The sequence below is a fragment of the Betta splendens genome, chromosome 10 (assembly GCF_900634795.4).
Source record: "Betta splendens chromosome 10, fBetSpl5.4, whole genome shotgun sequence".
Classification (NCBI taxonomy): Eukaryota; Metazoa; Chordata; class Actinopteri; order Anabantiformes; family Osphronemidae; genus Betta; species Betta splendens.
Genome location: NC_040890.2, coordinates 13,946,424 through 13,966,668, shown reverse-complemented (window position 1 = coordinate 13,966,668; position 20,245 = coordinate 13,946,424). Strand labels below are relative to the sequence as shown.

The window sequence follows — 20,245 nt, the reverse complement described above, 5'->3', positions numbered from 1 at the left end:
GACGCGCTCAAGTTGTCCTGAGACGTTTAAGGCGCACAGGGCGACAGTGTCAATGAATTTACAGCCGAATGACAGACGTGAACCGCAGTTAATTTGTTATATCACTATATTAAATGCCACTGAAAAGTCACATCTTCATCTATTTTATTTGTATTCCTCCTCCTCCTAGTGCTCAGCTGATTTTTTTTGGAGGGAGAGTATTAACATTGATTATTTATTTTATTCAAATCATAAGCGCTCATTAGAATTCATAGGCAGCGTGGGGGCGTGTGCGGTTATTATTTATGATCGCAGCCATCTTAGCAGTGGACCAGAACAAAGAGGACTGTGAATCAATAGCAGCTGACCACTCAGCAGGTGAGGGGTCAAGGAGGTTCCGCAGGGAGCGGAGGGGGAAGGGAGTCACGTCCTAAATAACCCCACCATAAACCGGTAACATGAAAACCGTCACTAAACCTGAACACCGTTACGTTTGTGCACAGAGGTTGAATATAACAACACACATTTGCATATTTTGAAGGCTTTTCGATGACAGGGACGTTGTGAAGTGCTGTTTCATTAACAGGCGTGCGTGGAAATGAGCCCAGCTCTGATTCACCAGCCGGTGGGGAGCGTTGAGGGCGGCGGAAATGTCAGCGGCCCCGTGTTTAGGCTGTGTTCGCGGCCGGTGGCGACCTTTGACCTTTTCCACGGCGCGTTTAAAGCTGAGTCCCGATCCGCTGCCGCCGCCGATGGCAAGGTCGCAGGAAAAGCCCTGAATCGCTTCAATTAGACTGCTGATTGCAGGACTTCTGCTCAACACACACACACACACACACACACACACACACACACACACACACACACACACACACACGTTCAGCAAACTCAGTTGTTTTAATCGTCACATTTTGAAAATCACAGCATGTAACTCAAAGACCCATTAACCACCAACTGACCCTGCAGTTAAAGAGACATCACCACAGAACGCGTGCTCCTGTCATGTTCCCCTCCGGCTTCTACAGGTGCCGCTGTAAAGACCTTGTCACATTTGTCTGACGATATGTAGTTTAAAGCATGTGCTGCAGATACAGCTTCTGAGGCTTTTGAAGGCAGCGGCCCGGGGCTCTCGTATCCATCGTGGCTCAAAATCAATTTCTAATCACGCGGATAACGGCCCGCTCACCGCATCTGGACTCTCGTAAATCAGTCGCATGGGACGCGGCGGCTGCACGGGAGCAGCGGCGAAGGCGCTGGCAGATTTGTAGCCATGAATGGTGATATTTAGACGGCGCCGGAGTCCTAATCGGGCCCGTCAGTCCTGGAGCGCGAGTAGAGGCAGGGACTGAGCAGAAGGTGGTCAGACTGACCGCTCGTGTGAGTCTGTACGGCAGCGCATCCAAGCCACAGATCCGTATTAAGCTCCGGTTGTTGAACCGCTCCACCTGTTCAGTCAAAGCCGGAGCGCCGACACGGACCGGTGATTTAAACCTGGAGAGGTCGGGGGTCAGAAGGTGTGACGCACGGCCGTATTTCTGCCAGGTCTTCCTGCAGGAGGATCAGGATCTCTTCATCAGCTTCACGTCAGCTACTGTAGCTTATTAGCTCCGGGAAACGGGCTTTACTTTGGCTCTCACTGGTTCATTTGGATGAAACGTGAACTCGGGTCACGTGGGCAAAGGTAGAGAGACGGCTCTGAGGCATCAGGCTTTCAAACTACAGACCCCGCTGTACTAATTAGCGGAGGATTCTCTCAAATACCACATTAATGTCAATGGCTTCACTCAGAGGACGCGGCGGCGGAGGGAGCTGGCTTTGAGGCCTGCAGAGCGGCTTCTTACAGCCCACATCATAGAAGCTCCCTGTGGGAGTCACTGTACAACCTCCACCCTCTGAAGACGGCTGCAACGCGCACCGCGTTCAGACAGAAGCCACTCTGACTAGTGAGCAAACGTGCAGAATTTCCTAAATATTAAACGTGCACCGTGCTTGTTTTGCATATCCTCGTGCATTCGATCTCTAATGTGGCTGAACATAATTACACATTCCCATCGCAGTGTTTTCCTCGCGTCCCAGTAGGAGGCTGCGCTTTCGGCGTCTAAAGCCTCTTGTTCACGCTTCATTTCCTGTTCCTGAGCTGAATCGTAATCAAAAGCCGAGACAGCAAGTTTGCCTTACGCAAAACGAGGGTCAGAGAGCGGAGGTCATGCTGCTCTCGCTATGGTTGATTTTCACAAACGCTCAGATTTACTACAGGAGAACTTATTACCACAGCAGAATAATAAGCCCTCTGCAAATGACACGAAGCCCCTGGTGACGGCCTGAGGTCTGGGCCGTGTGACCTCCCCGCGGCCCGGGAGCCCGTGTACAGTAGCAATCAATAGCACTGAGCAGGGCCCAGAGTTTTTATTATCTGCAGGGCCGGGACTTGAGGCCCCGCTGTAGTGACTAATCTAATTGGAGCCGACACAAACTCCCAGGCTGCGCAGAGAAAACAGAGAGAAGACAGAGATGTCAGGAGGATCTTCATAAATAAATAGTCAAAGACAGTTTTACTGCCCTCCTTCCATCCGTGCATCTTAAGATCCAAATAAAGGCTAGTTGCTGTGCTCTTGTACTATGTTATGTACAAACAAGTCAGTTCAGGCATTGCTCTGTGTCCATGCAGGCGTCACACTAGGCTGAGAGAGAGTGTAGCTGCAGTGATGTCATCTCCTAAAGGTACTGCAGCACCAGACAAAGTATAACCTAGAAGAACCTCATGCCGATATTCACCCGGCTGGAAGAGATCAAGAAGCACTTGTATTGAGCAGACAGTGTTAATTACTCACGTATGAATTATTCAGCCTTTAAATGATTCGATGAAATAAAAAAGGCCTCCGGTCAATAGCTGCCAACACTCGAGAAGACTCCAGACTCCCGCTGGGGGGATTTCAGAACCAGTGATGGGATTGGATCTAATACGCCAGACCACAAAATGACACCAGACACCCTAAATCTTGGGCCGGCGTGCTGAAGCAGCACAGGCTGCACCTCACCGGACCAGCGCACCATCGACCTGAGGATCGATCCACCGCGCTGAACAATTATGAAAGCTTGTGTACACGCAGAATGTGAAAATGTCTTTGAAGTTCGCTGAAGTGACCTTAAATGAAGACTCCCTTCTGTTCACGCTGATCTTTGACTCTACAACACTGAATGTACCAGTAGACAATGAGATGATCATTTTAATGAAACCCGCCTAGAATCCCGCTTTCTGACACTGATGAAAAATGATGGAAGGATCCGCATCCAGCGATGACTGAAGTGTGAGCGCCATCTTGTGGCCAAACGTGTGATGTGCATTGGCGATGCCTTGTACTGTGATAATAATGGCTGAAAAGGAGAAATGGAGAAACTAACAAACTAGTATTTCAAAAAAAGTAAAATTTAGCAGTCTGGTTTATCCTTGCTCTGAAAAAATACACATTTTGCCACACAAAAACACAAAACAGGCACAAATAATTCCTCACTGTCTCTACAGTGTCACTGTGTGTCTGAACAAACACGTAACTAATGGTGGGAGAGCGAGTGTAAACAGAGTGTTGCACTTTGGAGCGATCCAGCGTCTGTTTGTCCGGCTGCGATGGCGCTGGCGCTGCCTCTCCTGCTTTTGGGCGTTCGGCTGAGCTCCGCAGGTCATGATATAAATATTTATCAAGAATTACTATTTTACGTTTACTGTAGTTTTACTGTGTTCACGCATGTTTGCTTACACTCTTTCTTCCCCTCATGGACTCGTTGCTCCGTCTCCGGCCTCAGGTCCAGTCTTTCTGTCCGGACCTGCAGCCGACACGGTTCTGCAGAGACACAAACGTCATAACAGCGGCCTGTTAATGGAGGAGCTGCTGAAAGGCAACTTGGAGAGAGAGTGCGTGGAAGAAATATGTGACTTTGAAGAGGCCAGAGAGATCTTTGAAAACAACGAGAAATCAGTAAGTATTAGTTCACTTTATTACTTTTGCTAAAGACTTATGTATTGTCTGTCTTCATCAGAGACTTTGCTCTTCGTTGTAGAGGGCGTTCTGGGCAGGATACGTTGGTAAAGAACTACTACCCACATTATCCAAAGGATGAACACCTGCTCCTGTCTCTGCTTAATTAATCAAATGAAAGTTTCTCTTTCTGCTGTTGTGTGTAGTTTTCTATGTCCGATGTCACTCAGTGTGTGAATGTCCTCAGACGGGAACCAGTGTGAACCGAATCCGTGTCTCAACCAGGGGACGTGTGAAGACCACATCGGCTCCTACGGCTGCAAGTGTCCGTCTGACGTCACCGGCAGAAACTGTGAAATCGGTGAGTGAAATCCTGTGGATGGATCTGAAAGCTGTGGATCAAAGGAAACTAGATTTCTGCGCGGCTGCCTCCAAATTTGTGGGCGAATGTGAGATGGGATCTCATTCGCCAAAGATGAACAGCCAGATGGGTTTCATTTCATCTCTTGATGCCTGGCTTCAGGTTCGCCCCAATGGGGATTCTACAAACAGCAGCCGAGCAGCTCTCGCTTTCAGCTGCGACTGCACTTTAAAGTCAGGTTTCATGTCATTGTTTTCTCAGTTGTGCCCAAACGCTGTGACGTGAATAACGGCGACTGTGAGCACTTCTGTGAACCCTCCGGGTCCAAGTGCTCCTGTGCGACTGGATACAGGCTGAAGGAGAACGGCTTTGACTGCGAGCCGGAAGGTACATGTTCTCTCTACCTGCTGAACCTCCACACACCTGATCTCCATTCAACACCGCGGCTCCTTCCACACAATGCCAGTTGCATTCCCGTGCGGCAGAACCGCCCCCGCGGCGCGGCCCGTGGCCCGGAGGTCCGTGCGTGGGCGCGAGACGTCGGGCCCGGACAACGCTACGACCCCGGACAGCGCCGCCGCTGCCATGACCCCTCCCCCTCCCCCGTGGGAGGAGCCCACGGAGGCCGAGGAGCAGCCTCGCCCCATCGCGCGCATAGTGGGAGGCACGAGGGTGACCACAGGAGAGATCCCCTGGCAGGTCTGTTTGACTTCACACCACCTTCGCGCTGACACAAGGACGCTCATCCCGTCTCCCGCTCGTCTCCAGGCGGCGCTGATGGCGCGTGCCGGCGGCCCGCCGTTCTGCGGCGCCTCCATTCTGGGCCAACGCTGGGTCGTCACCGCTGCTCACTGCCTGGCGGAGTCACGGGGCGCCTTCTTCATCAGAGTGGGTGAGGTCCACTGAGTGGCAGAAGCAGCGAGTCAGCTGATCTGCTTGATCCTATGTGATGCTTTGCAGGGGAGAACGAGCTCCACGTCAGGGAGGGCACAGAGCAGGACTACGACGTGCTGGAGCAGCACATACACCCACGGTACAACGCCACCCTCAGCTTGTACAACCATGACATTGCCCTGCTGCGCACGGAGGAGAACATCACCTTCTCCAGAACCGCCCGGCCCATCTGCGTAGGCCCGAAGGCTTTCACCGAGGCGCTGGTGAAGGAGGCCTCCCCGGCCACAGTGAGCGGCTGGGGCCGCCAGCGCTACCTGGGGGCCCCGGCCGACGCCCTGCTGAGGGTGGAGGTCCCGTTCGTGGACCGGATGGAGTGCAAGCGCAGCAGCGGCGCCGCCGTCACCAGCGCCATGTTCTGCGCCGGGTACCACAGCCGGGCCAGCGACGCCTGTCAGGGGGACAGCGGGGGGCCCCACGCCAACGCCCTTCACGACACGTGGTTCCTGACGGGCATCGTGAGCTGGGGGGAGGAGTGCGCGAGGCGGGGGAAGTACGGCGTCTACACCCGCGTGTCTCATTATTACCCCTGGATCAACCGCGTCATGGGAATAAGCTGACGCACGCCTGATGTGCAGGATCCTGAGCCTCACTGATGCTCCCACTGGTTTTAAACCCAATATAGAAATGCATAAATATGACAACAAATAGTAAAACTAGATTAAATGTTTGTTAAAAGAACGACTGCATGAAATACTTTTATTTTTACACAACTGAAGCTGTACAAAAAAAGCCATTTTGAAACCTGGTTATTGGGTTGCCATGCGTTTGCATCCTTTAGAGAAACATTCATCTGGGGCCCGGCTCGTTCACACGCAACATTTCAAGCAGGTTTATTTTGTTTTCCAGACCGGCGGAAACTGTGCAAAACTCTGCAGCATTGTGGATCAGAGTGTCCACGAAATCATGGGAATTCTGTCATACAAGCATGAATCAAAAGTAAACGTAGGGGGAGAGCGAGGGGGGGGGGGGGTCGGAACAGTCGAGCATAACTGCTGTAAGTACGTGAGGATGTAGTTTGATTCAGGGCTGCGCTGGTACCTCACGGTACCAAGGAGCAACATGACAGCGAAATAAATAAATTAACAACACAGGAAATGTGCAGCGCGCAGAGGCCCCTGCTGCTCACTCCACTTATTTCCATTTCAAACACCGCGTATCAAAGGCAGCCCTCCGACTGGGACCTCAATTTGATGTGATAAATTCATATAAGTCTGCAATCAATATTTAATTATGACACAGAGGGTACGTTTCGCGTCGGCTGCATAATCCCTTTTAATGGAGACCCCGAGATCAACTGGGCTGTAACAGGGAGGAGGAAACAATCTGCCTCCTTGAAAGCGCCTCTCTCTCACTGTTCCTCTGCCTCGCTCGGCCTTCTCGACGCCAGCGTGACTGACAGGCGGCTCCCGGAAGGCCCTGAGGTGAGCGACGGCGTTTGGGGCCCGGCGGCGCCTTCCCTTCGTTCACGGCGCCGCCACAGAGGAACACGCCGCCGACGCTCGCCGTGTCTGTTTTACAGCAGCGCCAGGGAGGGGTGGGCTCAGAATACACAACATAAATACAGCATCAGTAGGGGGAAGTGCATACAGTACAGCAGCAGAGAGGTGAAGCAAGGAGCACGTTCAGCAGAACATACGGTCGGTGGCTCTTCCACCGCATTAAAGTGCCTGTTGGATGTTTGTGAGGTCAGGTTAAAGCGACGAGAGCGTTTGATTTTGCAAACAGCACGAACACGAGGCTAAAAGGCATTATGGCATGGCACGTTTTGGCATTTTAACTCTAGTTCAGAAGGTTGGTGCCTCGAGGGATGACGTGTAGGAAAAATACAATGGGAAATGCCAGCGAAGTGCACAATGAACCACTGAGGTACAAAAAAGGTTAAAAACGATGCCGCACGGGTTCAAAAGTCTCTGCTTTAAAAAAAGCCCGTCGTTGAGCATGTAACCGAGACTAAAACATGAGAGGAGCTTGATGTGTGAATCCACAAAACGTCCCGCTGCTCCGCTGCTCGCGTTTACATCCGGAAAACACTGCAGCCCGAGATCTTCGGCCCAAAGCTGCGACAGAACCGGGTCTGTGGAGTTCTGCGTGTTTTCTCCTCATAGTGATGGAAACAAAAGAGCGTGGTTTTCACTTCACATTCACGTCCTGTGCTTTCGTCGCTACGGGGAGCTGAGCTTCCTCGCCTTCAGGGTCCCCGGGTCTGCGGGAGCAACAGACACACGCGTAAAAGGCAAAGCGACGTCTGTCATTCTGGAGGCGCGTGTGGTTTTACGCTACCCCTGAGTCCGGATGAGGGGCCTCGAGCGCTGTCTCCGAGGACGAGCAGCAGGCTGGCGGCTGCCACGAAGCCCTCCTGTCTCCGGCTCAGGTTCTTCACCAGCCTGGAGGACGGGGGGGGGGGGGGGGGGGGGGGGGGGGGGGGGGGTTAGCGAGCTGAAGCTAAGCTACGCTAAGCTACGCTCGGCGCCGCATTGAACCCACCAGCGGCCCTTCGGGTCCTGACACTGCAGCTGGATGACGTCCTCGCGTTTGATGGTGATGCTGTCAGGCCCGTTCTGCAGACAGTCGGCCAAAGCCCTGTATCTGCCTGAAGACTTCAGACAGGGGGATGTGCCTTTACAAAGGGCGCGCTTGGTGCTCTGGACCCGTGTATCTTACTGTACGATGTGCGCTCTCCTCTCACCAGTTGCAACAGAACCTCCTCCTCGGTGTCAGACGGGTGGAAGGCGTCCCGACCTCCAGGCCACTCCGGGTCCTCGCACGCGTCTACGGAGTGATGAGCGCCGGGCCAGCCTGACACACACACACACACACACACACACACACACACACACACACACACACACACACACACACACACACACACACACACACACACACGGCTGTTACAGGTGCCCAGTGCGTTTCCCTCAGCCCGACACATTAAAAGCACCGTGTAGATACTTAGTAACTGTGCTGGCAGGTTCACGACCCCTTTGTCACTTACTGGGAAATTAACAAGAAGGTAGATTCAAAAGCTAATCTCAGGAGCTGGACCTTTTCCCCCCAAACTCCTCGGTGTATTTGGTTCTTCAGGTCAAAGTACACCTGAACCGCTGAGGGGGGAGAAGTCAAACATCTACATCAGTTGGAGATTAGGAGATGATGATTTGCATCAGTCCCTGTAACGCTCTGTGATTTGGTTACTAAGTATCTACTGGACTGAGGCTGAGGTGTGTGTGGGTGGCTTCCACTCACTCCTGCGGTTGTGCCGGTGCTTTGGGGAGTGATGCTGGGGGTCTGGACTGCTCCTTCCCGACTCGGTCTCCTCCGAGCTCACAGACGCCCTCTGCTGCTTGCTGAGGACATGACACAAAGCAGCACGTCAGCGCTTCACGCAGTCCAGGAGGGAGGTCGTCCCCGGCAACGCGATCTACAGCCTGCTCTCACGTCCTGAGTCCGTTCCATAGACAGACAGAGCAGTGATGCTGGCCCCAGATCAGTGTCAGGGAGCTCTGTCCTCACACAGCCATGACCGTTCAGGCACCAGCCAGACAGCAGAGCACAACACAGAGCAGCAAAGTGGGAGCTTCTCTGTAAAAGGCGGGAGGTACGACTCGAAGACTGACACAATGTCCGTTTGGGGAAAGTGGATCTGGTTTCAATTCATTATACATTTATTTGAAGATCCAAATCCAGACTTTTGGTCAGTTACTGAGTTTAGGGTGTACGGTTCCAGAAGGAGCCCCATCTTCAAGCAACTGTCAAGAAAATGAACAAAAGAATAATGGAATGGAACCGAAATTATTTCTTTTGCTCTTTGCATTTCATGCAAAAGCAAATCTTAGATGCAGAACTCAGGTTGTTTTTAGTAATGCCCATGGAGTCACGGGATGCGGCAGGAGGTGGGGATCTGTTACATGAACCACAATGAGGCTGTAACAAAAGGTGACTTCCAGCCAACACAGCAGCCCCGGGGTCAGAGGTGGCTCATGCCAGGCTGAGTTTACCACTGAGCTTTAGGGCAGGTCAGTGGCGCTGGGGGCGGAGGCGGGGGCGCGGCCGGGGCCGATGCCGGGGGCTCCTGGGACAGGGGCTCCGGGAACGCAGGCACATAAACACGTCGGCCGCCAGCCCCGGCAGACAGCCCCTGGGGACCCCTCTGGACGGCCGCATGCCCCTGCAGGGGGGGGGGAGGCAACCACACAGTGGACAGAGTGGGGCCGAGGCCTCCTCACACACACACACACACACACACACACACACACACACACACACACACACACACTAACCTGTCTGCGAGTGGTTGGGAGAGCTGCATGTGTTCTGCTAAGTGTCCATGTTGGTGGACTTCATCTAGGAAGAAGAGCCAGACATTAAAGATGGAGAGTTTCAGATGGAGAACACGGCCAAGACAGGATCACTTCCACGCACCTCTGAGCAGCTTCTGCTGGTTTGTGAGGATTCTGCGAAGCTCGTTGAGCCAGGCCACCTTCACCTCCACTGTGGGAGCCTGACGGATGAGGGGGAAACACGGCCGCCAGGTGAATAAACAGCTCCTTTCTATCAACACCGCTGTCATAGAAGACTAGAAATGCTGCCGCGAGTCTCACCTGAACCACGTAGACCTCCTCCCTGCCACTGTACCAGATCTCAAACTTCTTCACATCTCCCTTGACGTTCTCCGTAATCCCCACAGCAGTCATCTGCCAAGAGACGAGCGCTGTTTACACCCACTCCAGAACATCAGCCTGACATCATGTAACACATCTGTCCTGACTGGAACCGAACGCTCGCAGTGACGCACACACACACACGCACGCACGCACACGCACGCACGCACACACACGCACGCACGCACGCACGCACGCACGCACGCACGCACGCACGCACGCGCGCACGCACCTCCGCCGTGTGACTCCTTCCTCCCCACATCCTCAATAATAAATCAAGACCAGCAGCAGCTCCACCAGCTGTGACGCTCTCCCCACATAAACATTACAGACGCCTGTCGGGACGATACCGCCTCCCGCTGCCAGGCGGCTTCTTACTTGTTTCAATACCAGTCGTGACATGAATTAGTGTGAGCGCGGAGCACGCTAGCGACGTTCTGAGCAGATGGACCTTGAGGCAGTGCTTGAAGCCGTACGACGGCGCCTTGTCGCCGCCGTCGCCGCCGTGCTCCTCGCGCCGCTTGCAGAAGAGCAGCGCGCGCTCGTACAGGAAGAGGTGTCGCTGCATGGGCTTGAAGCGCGCCAGCTCCTTCATGCGCGTGGGACCCCTTTTGTGGCTGAGCCACACGCTGAACGAGCCCTGCATCAGCACGCGGCCCAGCTCGCACAGGTCCCCCTGCACGTGAGAACGCAGGCGATGAGCCCGAAGCAGGAAAAGCGACGCTGTCGTTGCAGGAATCAGACTGTTTTCACCTCGTAGCCCGTGATGGCGATCTGGTGCATGGAGTCGTTGACGGATTTGAGCAGGTCCAGCATGGCTGTTAGAGCCCCCTGCAGCTCAGAGGTCCCCTCACCGTCTGTGCTGTATTTGAGCAACTCCTGTAAATATAGATACAAACACGTGAGCACAGGCGTAAATGCACACAGGCTCCTGTCCTATGAGGAAAGATGGGGTTCTGGGCCGAACCTTGAGCAGCAGCTGGTATTTGGTGAGTCGCTGGACTGGTTTCAGCAGGTAGGAGTCCAGACCCAGTTTGTGCTCCAGCTTTTTTTGACACTCCTTGGAAACAAGACGAATAAAGCACAATGTGTGAAACATTCACAGATCCGTCCTCGTGACGCGATCCAAATGTGTGGTGACGTGAGAGCAGGGCTGCTGACCTGAAAGAACACACAGTCTGAGAACTGTCTCCACAGCGCCTCGGAGCGCGGCTTATTCTGACAGTAGCACTCATACATCTGGAAACTTTCTTTCTGGGGAGACAAAAAAAAATGTTTGAAACCGTGAAAACAGGTTAAAGATTAATGATGAAATACAAAGGAGCTGCACAGCTTAAATATTTAGCGTCTCACCCGCTGCAGAAAACAAGCTCCCACACCTTCGGGCGCCTCCAGGCATCCTTCCAGGGCTTGAAGGAAATCCCTGAGACGGTGAGAGGCCAAGCAGATCAAAACGCACTACATACACTTATACCACGCAACAGCAATACGAAGTCCACTGCACTTACACCATCGGGTGTATTGTCATGTATGTGATGTGAGTTCCCGTATAAATAACTCACCTGCTGTGAAAGTTGTAGATCTCGGGCATGTTTCCAAACAGGATGTCTCTCTTGCTGCGTAGGATCGGAGGCAGAAGCCCAGAGAGAGCTGGGTTGTCCATCTCAGCCCTATAACCCTGCAGTGATGACATGAGGCACACGGAGATATAGAGTTTATGAAGGAAAACGTTTTAAAAGCACAGAAGTTAAAAAAAGGGGGAAATGAAAGGAGCATTTCATTCTCTCACCAGCAGCACCGACAGCAGCTCCTCCACGTAGACCCTCTCTGTCTCTATGAGCTCCCTCATCACACGGCTGTGACGCACGCGCGGCGGCGGCGGCGGCGGCGGCGCCACGGGGCATCGTTAGCGGCGAACAAACAGAATCACAAAGCGCACAACATCAAGAGCAGCTCCGAGGACAGAGCGACAGATGGACGCAGGCGCCGCCTCACCGCTTCAGGAGGTCCGGGCTGTCCTCCCCCTCCAGAGCGTACGACACGCAGCTCCGGCTCTCCTGGTAGTCGTGGATCACCTCTATCTGGGCACAGCACGCGATAGCGGTGACTCTACTACTTGCATTTAGGAAGGAAGTGTTTGTTCTACTGAGCAGAGTGTTTTAGACATCTAGAAAAAAATGGCAGTCGTAATTGCGGATGGAAAATCTAGAACAAAGCGGTGAATTGTTTCTTACTTTTCGTGGGTTGGGGCTTTTTCGAGACGCTCTCTTTCCAGGCAGAGAGAGGTCGAACGTGAACTTCAAACCATCACCTGTGAACAGACGACAACCAGTAAGACACTGGTCCATGTATTCTCATGAGGAGACCCACGCGGAACGTGCAGTAGATCTTTTTTTTTTCCATTTAGAACAATCAGTCATGAAAGACTTTTAGTTTGCCCTGTATCATTTTAATCCTAGCCGTTAAATCCTTGGACTCTGAATCACACGCTGCCCGGTGTCATTACCGTGGGTTTCTACGCCAACGTACCAGACGACCTTTTCAACTTTACACTTTCACGCGCTCACGGGAAGAGATTAGAAGAAAAACAGCGCCGCTTCTCGCTCTGTATTAATTGGACGTTACTGTCTGTGCTTAGCTCAGTGTGACACGGGAGGATGAAAGGATCCTCGGTGTACTGTATGTGCAGAGCATATGGTCCTATAGCAGCTATCCCAACTAATAGAGCAGTCGGGTAAACCCCAGTGGACTTATTAAACCTGTGCCAGGTTGTTTGTAAAGGTGCCCCGTTGACCGCCGAGCCTAATCAGAAACACCTCAGGCCTGTTCAATAGGAGCCTGTGATGTGTTAATTTAAACACGGCTCCTAAAGGAAGGCTGCGGGGGGATGGGAACCAATGCCAAGCTAGAAAGGCTAGCACCAGACCCCATGCTGAGCCTGGGAAACGGGGGAGGGTGGGCAGGAAGCCAGTTGGGTTGGTAAAAGCCCACTGCTGGAAACTAGGGCAGGTATCTGAAGCTAAATGTTGAATTATCAGCCTTCATGTATGTGAGAATAATCTGTATTCCCACACCGACGGTCTGTGTTGTACCGTGTTTAGGGGAGAAGAGCGGGGACTTGGCACGCGGTGGGTTTTCGGGCCTCGGCGCCACCAACTGGACCGGCCGGACGTGTCTATCCGCCAGCTTCCTCAGACAAGCCTGGCGGTTCTGGATCATCCGCTGCACCGCCGCATGTTTCTCAAAGGATTTCACTATCTCGTCCTAGCAGGGAGGAAAAAAAACAACAACAACATGAATTAAACAGTTGTTCTCATCACGAGGAATAGATCAACCGCAGTTGACGTGAGTTCTGACCTGCAGCTGAGGCGTGATTACAGCCTCATACTCTATAGCCAAGACGTCGGGTCCTGAGCTCAGCATAGACGGCGCCTCCTCCAGGAACTTCTCAATGTCCCTCAGGGCCGCTTGGGCCCCGTCCTTGGACTGGAACTTATCCACCAGCTGATTGGCCAGCAGGTAAGCGCCGTCGTCGCACCACGTCTGGGCCTGGAGGTGGAACATGCGCATGTGAAGCCAGCGGTGCTGTTTGTGGACACACACCTCAGTACCTGTGCCAGGCAGAGCAGCAGCTGGTGCGCGTGCAGCAGCCGCGCGTGCTTGGTGTTGAGGGCGGCGTTGAGCGTGTCGCAGCGGTGGCGAAGCTCGTTGCAGCGCTGCATGATGAGGGCCACGGCGTAGTGGTGAGCGGCCGACAGCTGGTGGCCGTGAAGGATGATGATCTGGGCCCGAGCCATCACGTCCTGATGGGTGGCGAGGAGGAAAGCAAGGGGATTAATCTGTTGTCGCCGCTTAAGGGCGCTTTGACAGGGAAATCACCGACCTGTGCGTTCGATTCCAGGTCGTCCAGACTTTTTAGAGCCTGCTCCGTCTGGACCAGAGTGTCCACAGACGTGGAAAGCTGCTTCTCCTGAGCCATCAGGTGCTCCAGGCAAACCTCCATCTGAGAGGGGAACACACAGCAGGGTCAACTAGAGGCATCTACGGCGTGCGTTAACAATGGTGAACCAACAAAGTGGCCAAAACGGAGCTCCCGAATCGTTACCTCCTGAAAGCTCTGCTCATATTTGAGCAGCTGCAGGAACTGATGGAGTTTCAGGTGATGCTTCTCAAAGAAGCCATCAAAGGCCAACTCCATGTCTCTGAGCTGAGCAAGAAGCCTAAAAACACAGGAACCCTTCTAGATCTTGTTTATTTCAATTTATTATATGTTCTTTAAAATGATAATATTTTGTAGGAAGGCCTCACCTCTGCACAGTCTCCCAGTCCAGCTTCACGTCCCACTGCGAGTCCTCCTCGGCCTCAGACGTCTCCAGGCTGGACAGAAGGTGCCGACCCTCCTTTGATACTGATCTGATCGCATCCTGTCAAACAGAGGACGCGTATATCACACTGCGTTTAAATGCGGCCCGTATAATACTGAGCAAATACCGAAAATTACCTTGAGTTTTCTGTACTTATCAGTGTGAGACTCAAGGAGATACTCAATGGTTTTGCCATCGCTGGGCAGCTCTGTCTCTGCCAGCTCAGTGCCAAAGCTCTGCAGCATCTGTGCAATGTCTTTAACTGTTACAGCAAAACCTTCAATAGCCTGTAGGAGGAAAAGAAAGCAACACGGAAAATCTGAAATACCCCCACACTGGTGTCTGTGTGAGCTTCGTGCATGGATAGTTAGACGTTCTGTCCCGGTACCGTTCGTAGAACAATCCAGTCGCTGTGACAGTAGTCCAGCGTGCCCCCGAACTCTGACGTCAGCTGGTTTTCATCGATGTAGCGCAGCAGGTCTGTGACAGAGCTCAGCATCACCACCTGAAAGACACACACATACTCTGACGGCCAAGAGACTGGTGTGTTTAGATTTGAGATGCTTGGTCTAAAAATAAATCAAAATAATATTATTATTTACTGGATGTGTGCAAAGCAGATGGAAAAATATCCCCACAAATATTTAACCGGCCAGTATTTTAGCAGCCGACTTACTGGCATCTTAAGCATGAAGTCCTCTTGGCTGAAGCGAAAGCCAATATCTGTTACAGTACGATGGAAGAAGCTGGTGGGTCGGAGCACCAACACCAGGTGGAGGTTCCCAGGGAAGGAAGCCTTGAGGAAGAAGGATGAATCATCACCAGGAAACAAATACAGATCCACATTCACACAACAGGGAAACAAAGCTCCAGCATGAACACTGGCACCAACTGAGAGACAGTGGGGGGTCATCATGTGATTTCCATGTTATTATTATTACTAGTGATAGTAATGTGTAAATTTATTTACATTTAAAACATTTGTCCCGCAGGTGAACACACGTTTATAAGTGATATAAACAATGCAAACATAAACTATGAGCCACTTTGCCTCCTGCAGGATTTATCCACACAAACAGAGCAGTGCTGCCTCTGACATTCACCCGTCCTGACTCGAGCACCGGGTCGATACGTCGAGCTTCTGGTTTCCGGATAAACCCGTCTTAAAAGCCACATCAGGCTGATTAGATTTCGCGCAGCCACTCGCATGACTAAGCAGAAGCGCGCTGCGCACCGCAGTGCTGCGCTGCGCTGCGCTGCGCTGCGCTCCCCGCAGCAGCCGGTGCGCCACTGCCGCAGTCATTCAAGCCCGCCCGAGAAAAAAAAAAACTTCCCCCTAAACTCTTCAGACGGCGGGTAGAACTAATCGGCGGCTCGTTACCGGGCTCCTCCGGATCTTCGGGACCGCCCGCCGGTAAAAGCAATCAGCCATGGTGCTCGAAGCCATCTCGGTTCGACGCTACTTCCCGCCCGTGCGCTGGAAACCGGTGCCAAGCGGAGGAGCCTCCTCCCGCTGCCGGACCGCCGCAGCGCCGCTGCCGCTGCTGCTGCTGATGCTGCTGATGCTGCTCACAGACGGAGGGTGGCAGCGCTGACTGCATCGTCTCCCTTCCTCCCGCCTTCACCCCCCCCCCCCCCTACCCCGCGTCATCGTTCGGTTTTTGCTTACTCATACTTTGGCAGCAATATGCATTCAGAACAAGGAGCATGTTTAGTCTATGCGCCCTTTTGGAATATGACGCAGACCCCATGTAAATCATGCTGGAGACCGAAACAGTCGCTATTGTGTTGAATTAGACGGCGTGGTCCGAGTGCGCTCAGGTTTCCAGCACCATGGACAGCAACTCATAAATAAAACAGCGACCCATAGGTGCAGCGATCGATGTCTGTGTGTGCGTAATGCCTATACTGGCAATAGAAACATTGATTGGACGCAGAAATGGCCTCAATGACATCAACAGAAAACTCACTGAAATCCTGGCCAGTGCAGTTTTGATGGAGGCCCATGTGTCCAGTCTTCGGTCTAAGATGATGATAAATTTGACTCCAGGTTGCCTGGTTCTGCAAGAAAGATGAACAGTGCATGCTCTCATTCTGCTCATGCATTAACTCTGATTATTTAGAGATGAGAAACACTATGTGAGGCTTTTGCAGCTACACGCATTCATCATGTAGACTTCAGTGCTATGGCTCGTGAGGGGAAAAGTTGCTGGAGAGCGTGGTTCGGACACAGAGGACGTCAGTAGGACGAGCTGAGCAGCAGAGGAGGCAGCTGTGCTCAGAATACGAGCACCAGGCGCTTTTGGTGCACTGCAGGAAAGGGAAAACAGGGGAGACTCGGACAGGAATAAATGAAGGCGGACCCACCGTGGGATGAGAGTGAGGTACGTGAAGACTTTGGCCAAAGCTTCCTCCGGAATGTCACTGAAAGCCGAGCACTCGGGGAGGGTGATGATGACGCTGGAGTCCTCCCCGCGTCCGCCTGAGGGAAAACACGTCAAAAGCAGCTCCATTCGTAATGATGACTTCTCTAATGTATTAATTAGAGGGAAGGAGGAATGCATCACCTGATAGGTAGGCCACCTGCTTCTCTATGTAGCCACCCACCTCCTTCAGGCTCACAGGGACTGTGACCTCTGCGTGAAGACACACACATTTTAACACAAAGCTGGTGGAAACAGTCTCAAAGGTTCTGTGAATGCATTGAATTGTGTTCTGTTTTGGCCAGCGAGACCAGTACGGCGTGCGTCACCTCCGCTCCGGACGGGTTTGACGCCCAGGGTCCAACAACAAACATCTGCCCAGCCGTGTGCCACAGCTGGGCAGATGTTTCTCACACGGGATCTGAACTTTTTGCCGCGTTTGTCGAGAAAGTTTCCTGGCAGGGGTTTGTGTTTACACGTGGTTCCACAGAACCGACACTAATGCACGAGGCGGATGATGGACCATCGGGCCTTTAGGCAGCGACTCTGACTTTAAGAGGCCATTTTCAGAGAACTCAGATGACGGCGTCTGGGTGAACTTTCCATTACAAATGACTGGGTTTGAAGAAGGCTTATGAGACGCGCGCTGCGAACATCAAACGCACTTATATTAAACGAGGGAGACGCCAGTGTTACAAATCGTGCTTCCTGCGTCTGTGCCAAAGTATGATCTGCAGCAAAAAAAGAGCCTTGAAGAATTACACACAGCACCATTAACTTGTTAACCAGCCTGCGTTCAGCAGTTTATACAACAGATCAACAGGGAAGTGAACTGGCTCACAGCGCGTCCCCTCCGCATCCATAATGGCTTTATTAAAAAACAACTGGAGCCGGGGAGCATGAAAACACGGGGGTTCGGAAAAGAGGAGCGAAACAGGAAGCGGGTGTCATTTTTCACGTGTCGACAGCATCGGTAACAGTGTCCGTCGGCCCGTGAGGGAGGAAGCGACGCGCTCCACGAGCGGCTGCTGAATATTTGATGCTGCGTCTGTAACGGAGAGGAGCGGCGCCGGGTCGGGCCCGAGCAGCGCACGCACGGATGCAGAGTAAAGCTGCCGCCCCGGAGCGCTCCTAAAACCATTTACAACCTCCCTGGAAGTTAAGGCACCTTTCTAACACAGTCAGAACCAGACCCGTGCAGCGTGTTAATAAACCTGCTTGTCCATAAACGGATCCACTCTCATTCCATCACATGCAGGTCCTATAAAAAGCCTCCACCGCTCGACATTTTATGCATTTTACTGGTCTGAACAACAACAGATGGTTTTATTCTTCCAGTCGGGCCTTTTATGTCACAGTCAAAACAAGCGCTCAGAGAGCGCGGAGCGTCGGAGCAGCCAGAGGGGCGCGTCGAGGCTTTCTGGCCACCACACATGATTATTACAGGCTGGAAAATGACTTCACGCAAACACGACGCCTGTGCGGGGGGAACAACATCTGGCGCCTTCACACGGAACGAGGCGGAGGGCGACGGAGTCTTAAAAGCTGGCGGAGCGGCCGACGGCTCCGCGCCAGACTCCAGTCAATATCTGCGAATGACACAGTGGGAGACGCGAACGCGGCGTGCACGTCCAAAAGAGGAGACGCGTGTAATCGGTTCCAGGGCACGAAATATAAACATGTTCATGGTGCACAGACGCCCGGCCTCACGCTGCTTTGAGGTCACAAGGTATTTTGCTAAACAAAGCTTTGACTGCTAAGGGGATTAGACTGGTGGGCGGCTATAGTGCGTTCTGACAGGAAGGGGAAGAGGGAAATTGGAAACGCAAGCAGCTGGCGAACATGAAAACTCGACTGCGACGACAACGTCCTGATGGTAAAATCCTGAACAATAACCTCCCAAATCCTTGGCTCCGCGGGTCCAGATGAACAGCCATGATGTGTTTAGTCTAATCTGTGCGTTTGTTGCGGAGGCATTCGTCACACTCTGATTATGTGACATCCTGACACGCGTTTATTAAAAACAAGGGATGTTCTGTGCGCTGTTTACCATAACACCAGCTCACAGGGAGTCTGAATGTGTCTTTGAACTGTTAGCTGGAGTTCACGTGTCTGCGCATCAATGCCCCTGGAGTCTGAGGCAAACGCGTGGCCCCCGGTTCATACGCATGGGATTTATGCTTATGTTTGTGTACTTGGACGAACCCTGACGTCGCGGCTCGCGTTTCACAAAGAGGGAGGAGATGGCACCTTGTATTAATAGAAACCCAGCATGGCCTCTGCTCAGGAGTAAAGAGGCAGAGGACCATCAATTTAGCCTCAGCCCGTGGCTGCCAAGATCCCAAAGTGATCACATTAGCCTCTGGAGGAAGCTGCTTCAAGGAGCTGTCAGTCACATCAGGAGCTAATTCAGGCCATCGCCGCCTTTACATTATTTTTGTCCAAACAGTGAATTGAAGAGAATATACATTTTTATGTTGAAGGTATTATTCATAAAAGCCTTGTTGCCGTCAGATAAAAGTGTAATTCAGGACAGAACAGTGAACGCTGCATCACAGACTTTCTGAACACACTCATGGATCAACGGACTTTGGCTTCATGCACTTATCTTCCACTTGTGTCACAAATGCCCACAGTCTACACAGATTCAGGGTTAAAAATCATTGCAATGGATAAATATCTATCCATCTGCGGGGGCTTAAAATAGCTGACATAATCCCTGCACTGGCCCACTGTTGGAGCAAAGCTGCAGGACTGGCACATCAATAACGCCGACCAACCCAAGAACGAGTCCAGTCCATCACATTTACCTCCTGTACCGCTTCTCAGAAGCTAAAGATGGAGATCAATCAAGCTAAATGGACACCTGCTTCTTCTGCTTGTTTGTGCTGAAACCGTGTAAGAGGGAAACAAACATAGCAGCGCCTCAGGGGCCAGAGGGGGCAACTAGCCGTGCTGGGAGGACGGTGGGCATCAGGCATACTCACGCTGCAGCGTGCTCTCCAGCTGGGAGCCGGCCTGCAGAAGGCAGCGGTAGCTCTCCATCTCCGGCTCTCTCTCCTCCTGCAGCGAGGCCGGGCCCATTCCCCTCGACGGGATCCGGCTGAAAGAAGCGACACTGTGTTGGCAGCGCTGCCAGTAGTCCAGGCCTCACGTCCTCATCAGCTGCACAGAAGCGTCCATAGTGTCTGCACACGCACACACACACACACACACACACACACACACACAGGGCCCACCTAGCTCTGTAGGTCCCAGGATCCGGATGGGACGGTTCCCTGAGGCTGCTGGAGCTTCCTGACCTTGAGCGGCATAGGCTGCTCCACATGTGCAAAAGGACGGGACGTGGCGATCGTTCCCCCTCGTGTTCACTAGTAGTCTCAGCAAGTCAGCTACTCCAAAACAAACAGGGCTCCATCTGGCCACTGCTGCCTCGCTCTTTCGCCCCTCCCTCGCTCGCTCGCTCGCTCGCTCTCTCTCTCCCTGAGCTTTAGTGCGTCAGCTCTGCACAGAGCAGAGCTCAGGATTCTACTCC

General features: G+C 52.7%; 2 protein-coding genes across 10 annotated transcripts; one reads left to right on the top strand and one right to left on the bottom strand.

Moving 5' to 3' along the window:
• Positions 1 to 1,591: 1,591 nt before the first annotated feature.
• f9a (coagulation factor IXa) lies at positions 1,592 to 5,947 on the top strand. 4 transcript variants are annotated; one of them, XM_029164329.3, is made up of 8 exons: positions 1,597 to 3,656; positions 3,781 to 3,953; positions 4,036 to 4,060; positions 4,201 to 4,314; positions 4,576 to 4,701; positions 4,781 to 5,013; positions 5,083 to 5,206; positions 5,275 to 5,947. In XM_029164329.3, the coding sequence occupies exons 1-8, from the start codon at positions 3,605 to 3,607 to the stop codon at positions 5,823 to 5,825; spliced, it is 1,398 nt and encodes a 465-aa protein (XP_029020162.1). In that variant the 5' UTR covers positions 1,597 to 3,604; the 3' UTR covers positions 5,826 to 5,947. The 4 variants fall into 4 exon arrangements, with proteins under 4 accessions (XP_029020161.1, XP_029020163.1, XP_029020162.1 ...); XM_029164328.3 differs by having other exon boundaries at positions 1,592 to 3,656; positions 4,576 to 5,013; positions 5,083 to 5,202; XM_029164330.3 differs by lacking the exon at positions 5,083 to 5,206 and having other exon boundaries at positions 1,592 to 3,656; positions 4,576 to 5,013.
• Positions 3,691 to 20,166, bottom strand: mcf2a (MCF.2 cell line derived transforming sequence a). Of its 6 annotated transcripts, XM_029164325.3 has the most exons (31): positions 19,950 to 20,155; positions 19,698 to 19,813; positions 16,855 to 16,923; positions 16,655 to 16,769; positions 16,258 to 16,348; positions 14,964 to 15,083; positions 14,676 to 14,792; positions 14,425 to 14,574; positions 14,232 to 14,347; positions 14,029 to 14,143; positions 13,807 to 13,926; positions 13,535 to 13,726; positions 13,281 to 13,472; positions 13,016 to 13,187; positions 12,158 to 12,234; positions 11,919 to 12,004; positions 11,713 to 11,779; positions 11,486 to 11,601; positions 11,277 to 11,346; positions 11,085 to 11,177; positions 10,891 to 10,983; positions 10,677 to 10,802; positions 10,375 to 10,599; positions 9,864 to 9,956; positions 9,685 to 9,763; positions 9,543 to 9,606; positions 8,509 to 8,609; positions 7,955 to 8,064; positions 7,753 to 7,865; positions 7,549 to 7,652; positions 5,951 to 7,471 (listed from the first exon to the last, which is right to left on the bottom strand). In XM_029164325.3, the coding sequence occupies exons 1-31, from the start codon at positions 20,036 to 20,038 to the stop codon at positions 7,431 to 7,433; spliced, it is 3,432 nt and encodes a 1,143-aa protein (XP_029020158.1). In that variant the 5' UTR covers positions 20,039 to 20,155; the 3' UTR covers positions 5,951 to 7,430. The 6 variants fall into 6 exon arrangements, 5 of the variants coding, with proteins under 5 accessions (XP_040928495.1, XP_040928494.1, XP_029020158.1 ...); XM_041072560.2 differs by lacking the exons at positions 5,951 to 7,471; positions 7,549 to 7,652; positions 7,753 to 7,865 and adding exons at positions 3,692 to 3,818; positions 8,258 to 8,366 and having other exon boundaries at positions 19,950 to 20,164; XM_029164326.3 differs by lacking the exons at positions 5,951 to 7,471; positions 7,549 to 7,652 and adding an exon at positions 8,258 to 8,366 and having other exon boundaries at positions 19,950 to 20,162.
• Between the last annotated feature and the right edge of the window lie 79 nt (positions 20,167 to 20,245).

Bases quoted from the DNA above. Each gene is read 5' to 3' on its own strand.
- f9a (XM_029164328.3), top strand. From the start codon at position 3,605: ATGGCGCTGGCGCTGCCTCTCCTGCTTTTGGGCGTTCGGCTGAGCTCC. The intron at 3,954-4,035 runs GTAAGTATTAGT...TCTTCGTTGTAG, and splicing joins TTGAAAACAACGAGAAATCA to AGGGCGTTCTGGGCAGGATA. The intron at 4,315-4,575 runs GTGAGTGAAATC...TTGTTTTCTCAG, and splicing joins CGGCAGAAACTGTGAAATCG to TTGTGCCCAAACGCTGTGAC.
- mcf2a (XM_029164325.3), bottom strand. From the start codon at position 20,038: ATGTGGAGCAGCCTATGCCGCTCAAGGTCAGGAAGCTCCAGCAGCCTC. The intron at 16,349-16,654 runs GTGGGTCCGCCT...TCTTTCTTGCAG, and splicing joins TACCTCACTCTCATCCCACG to AACCAGGCAACCTGGAGTCA. The intron at 10,984-11,084 runs GTCAGCAGCCCT...CTTGTTTCCAAG, and splicing joins CAGACTGTGTGTTCTTTCAG to GAGTGTCAAAAAAAGCTGGA.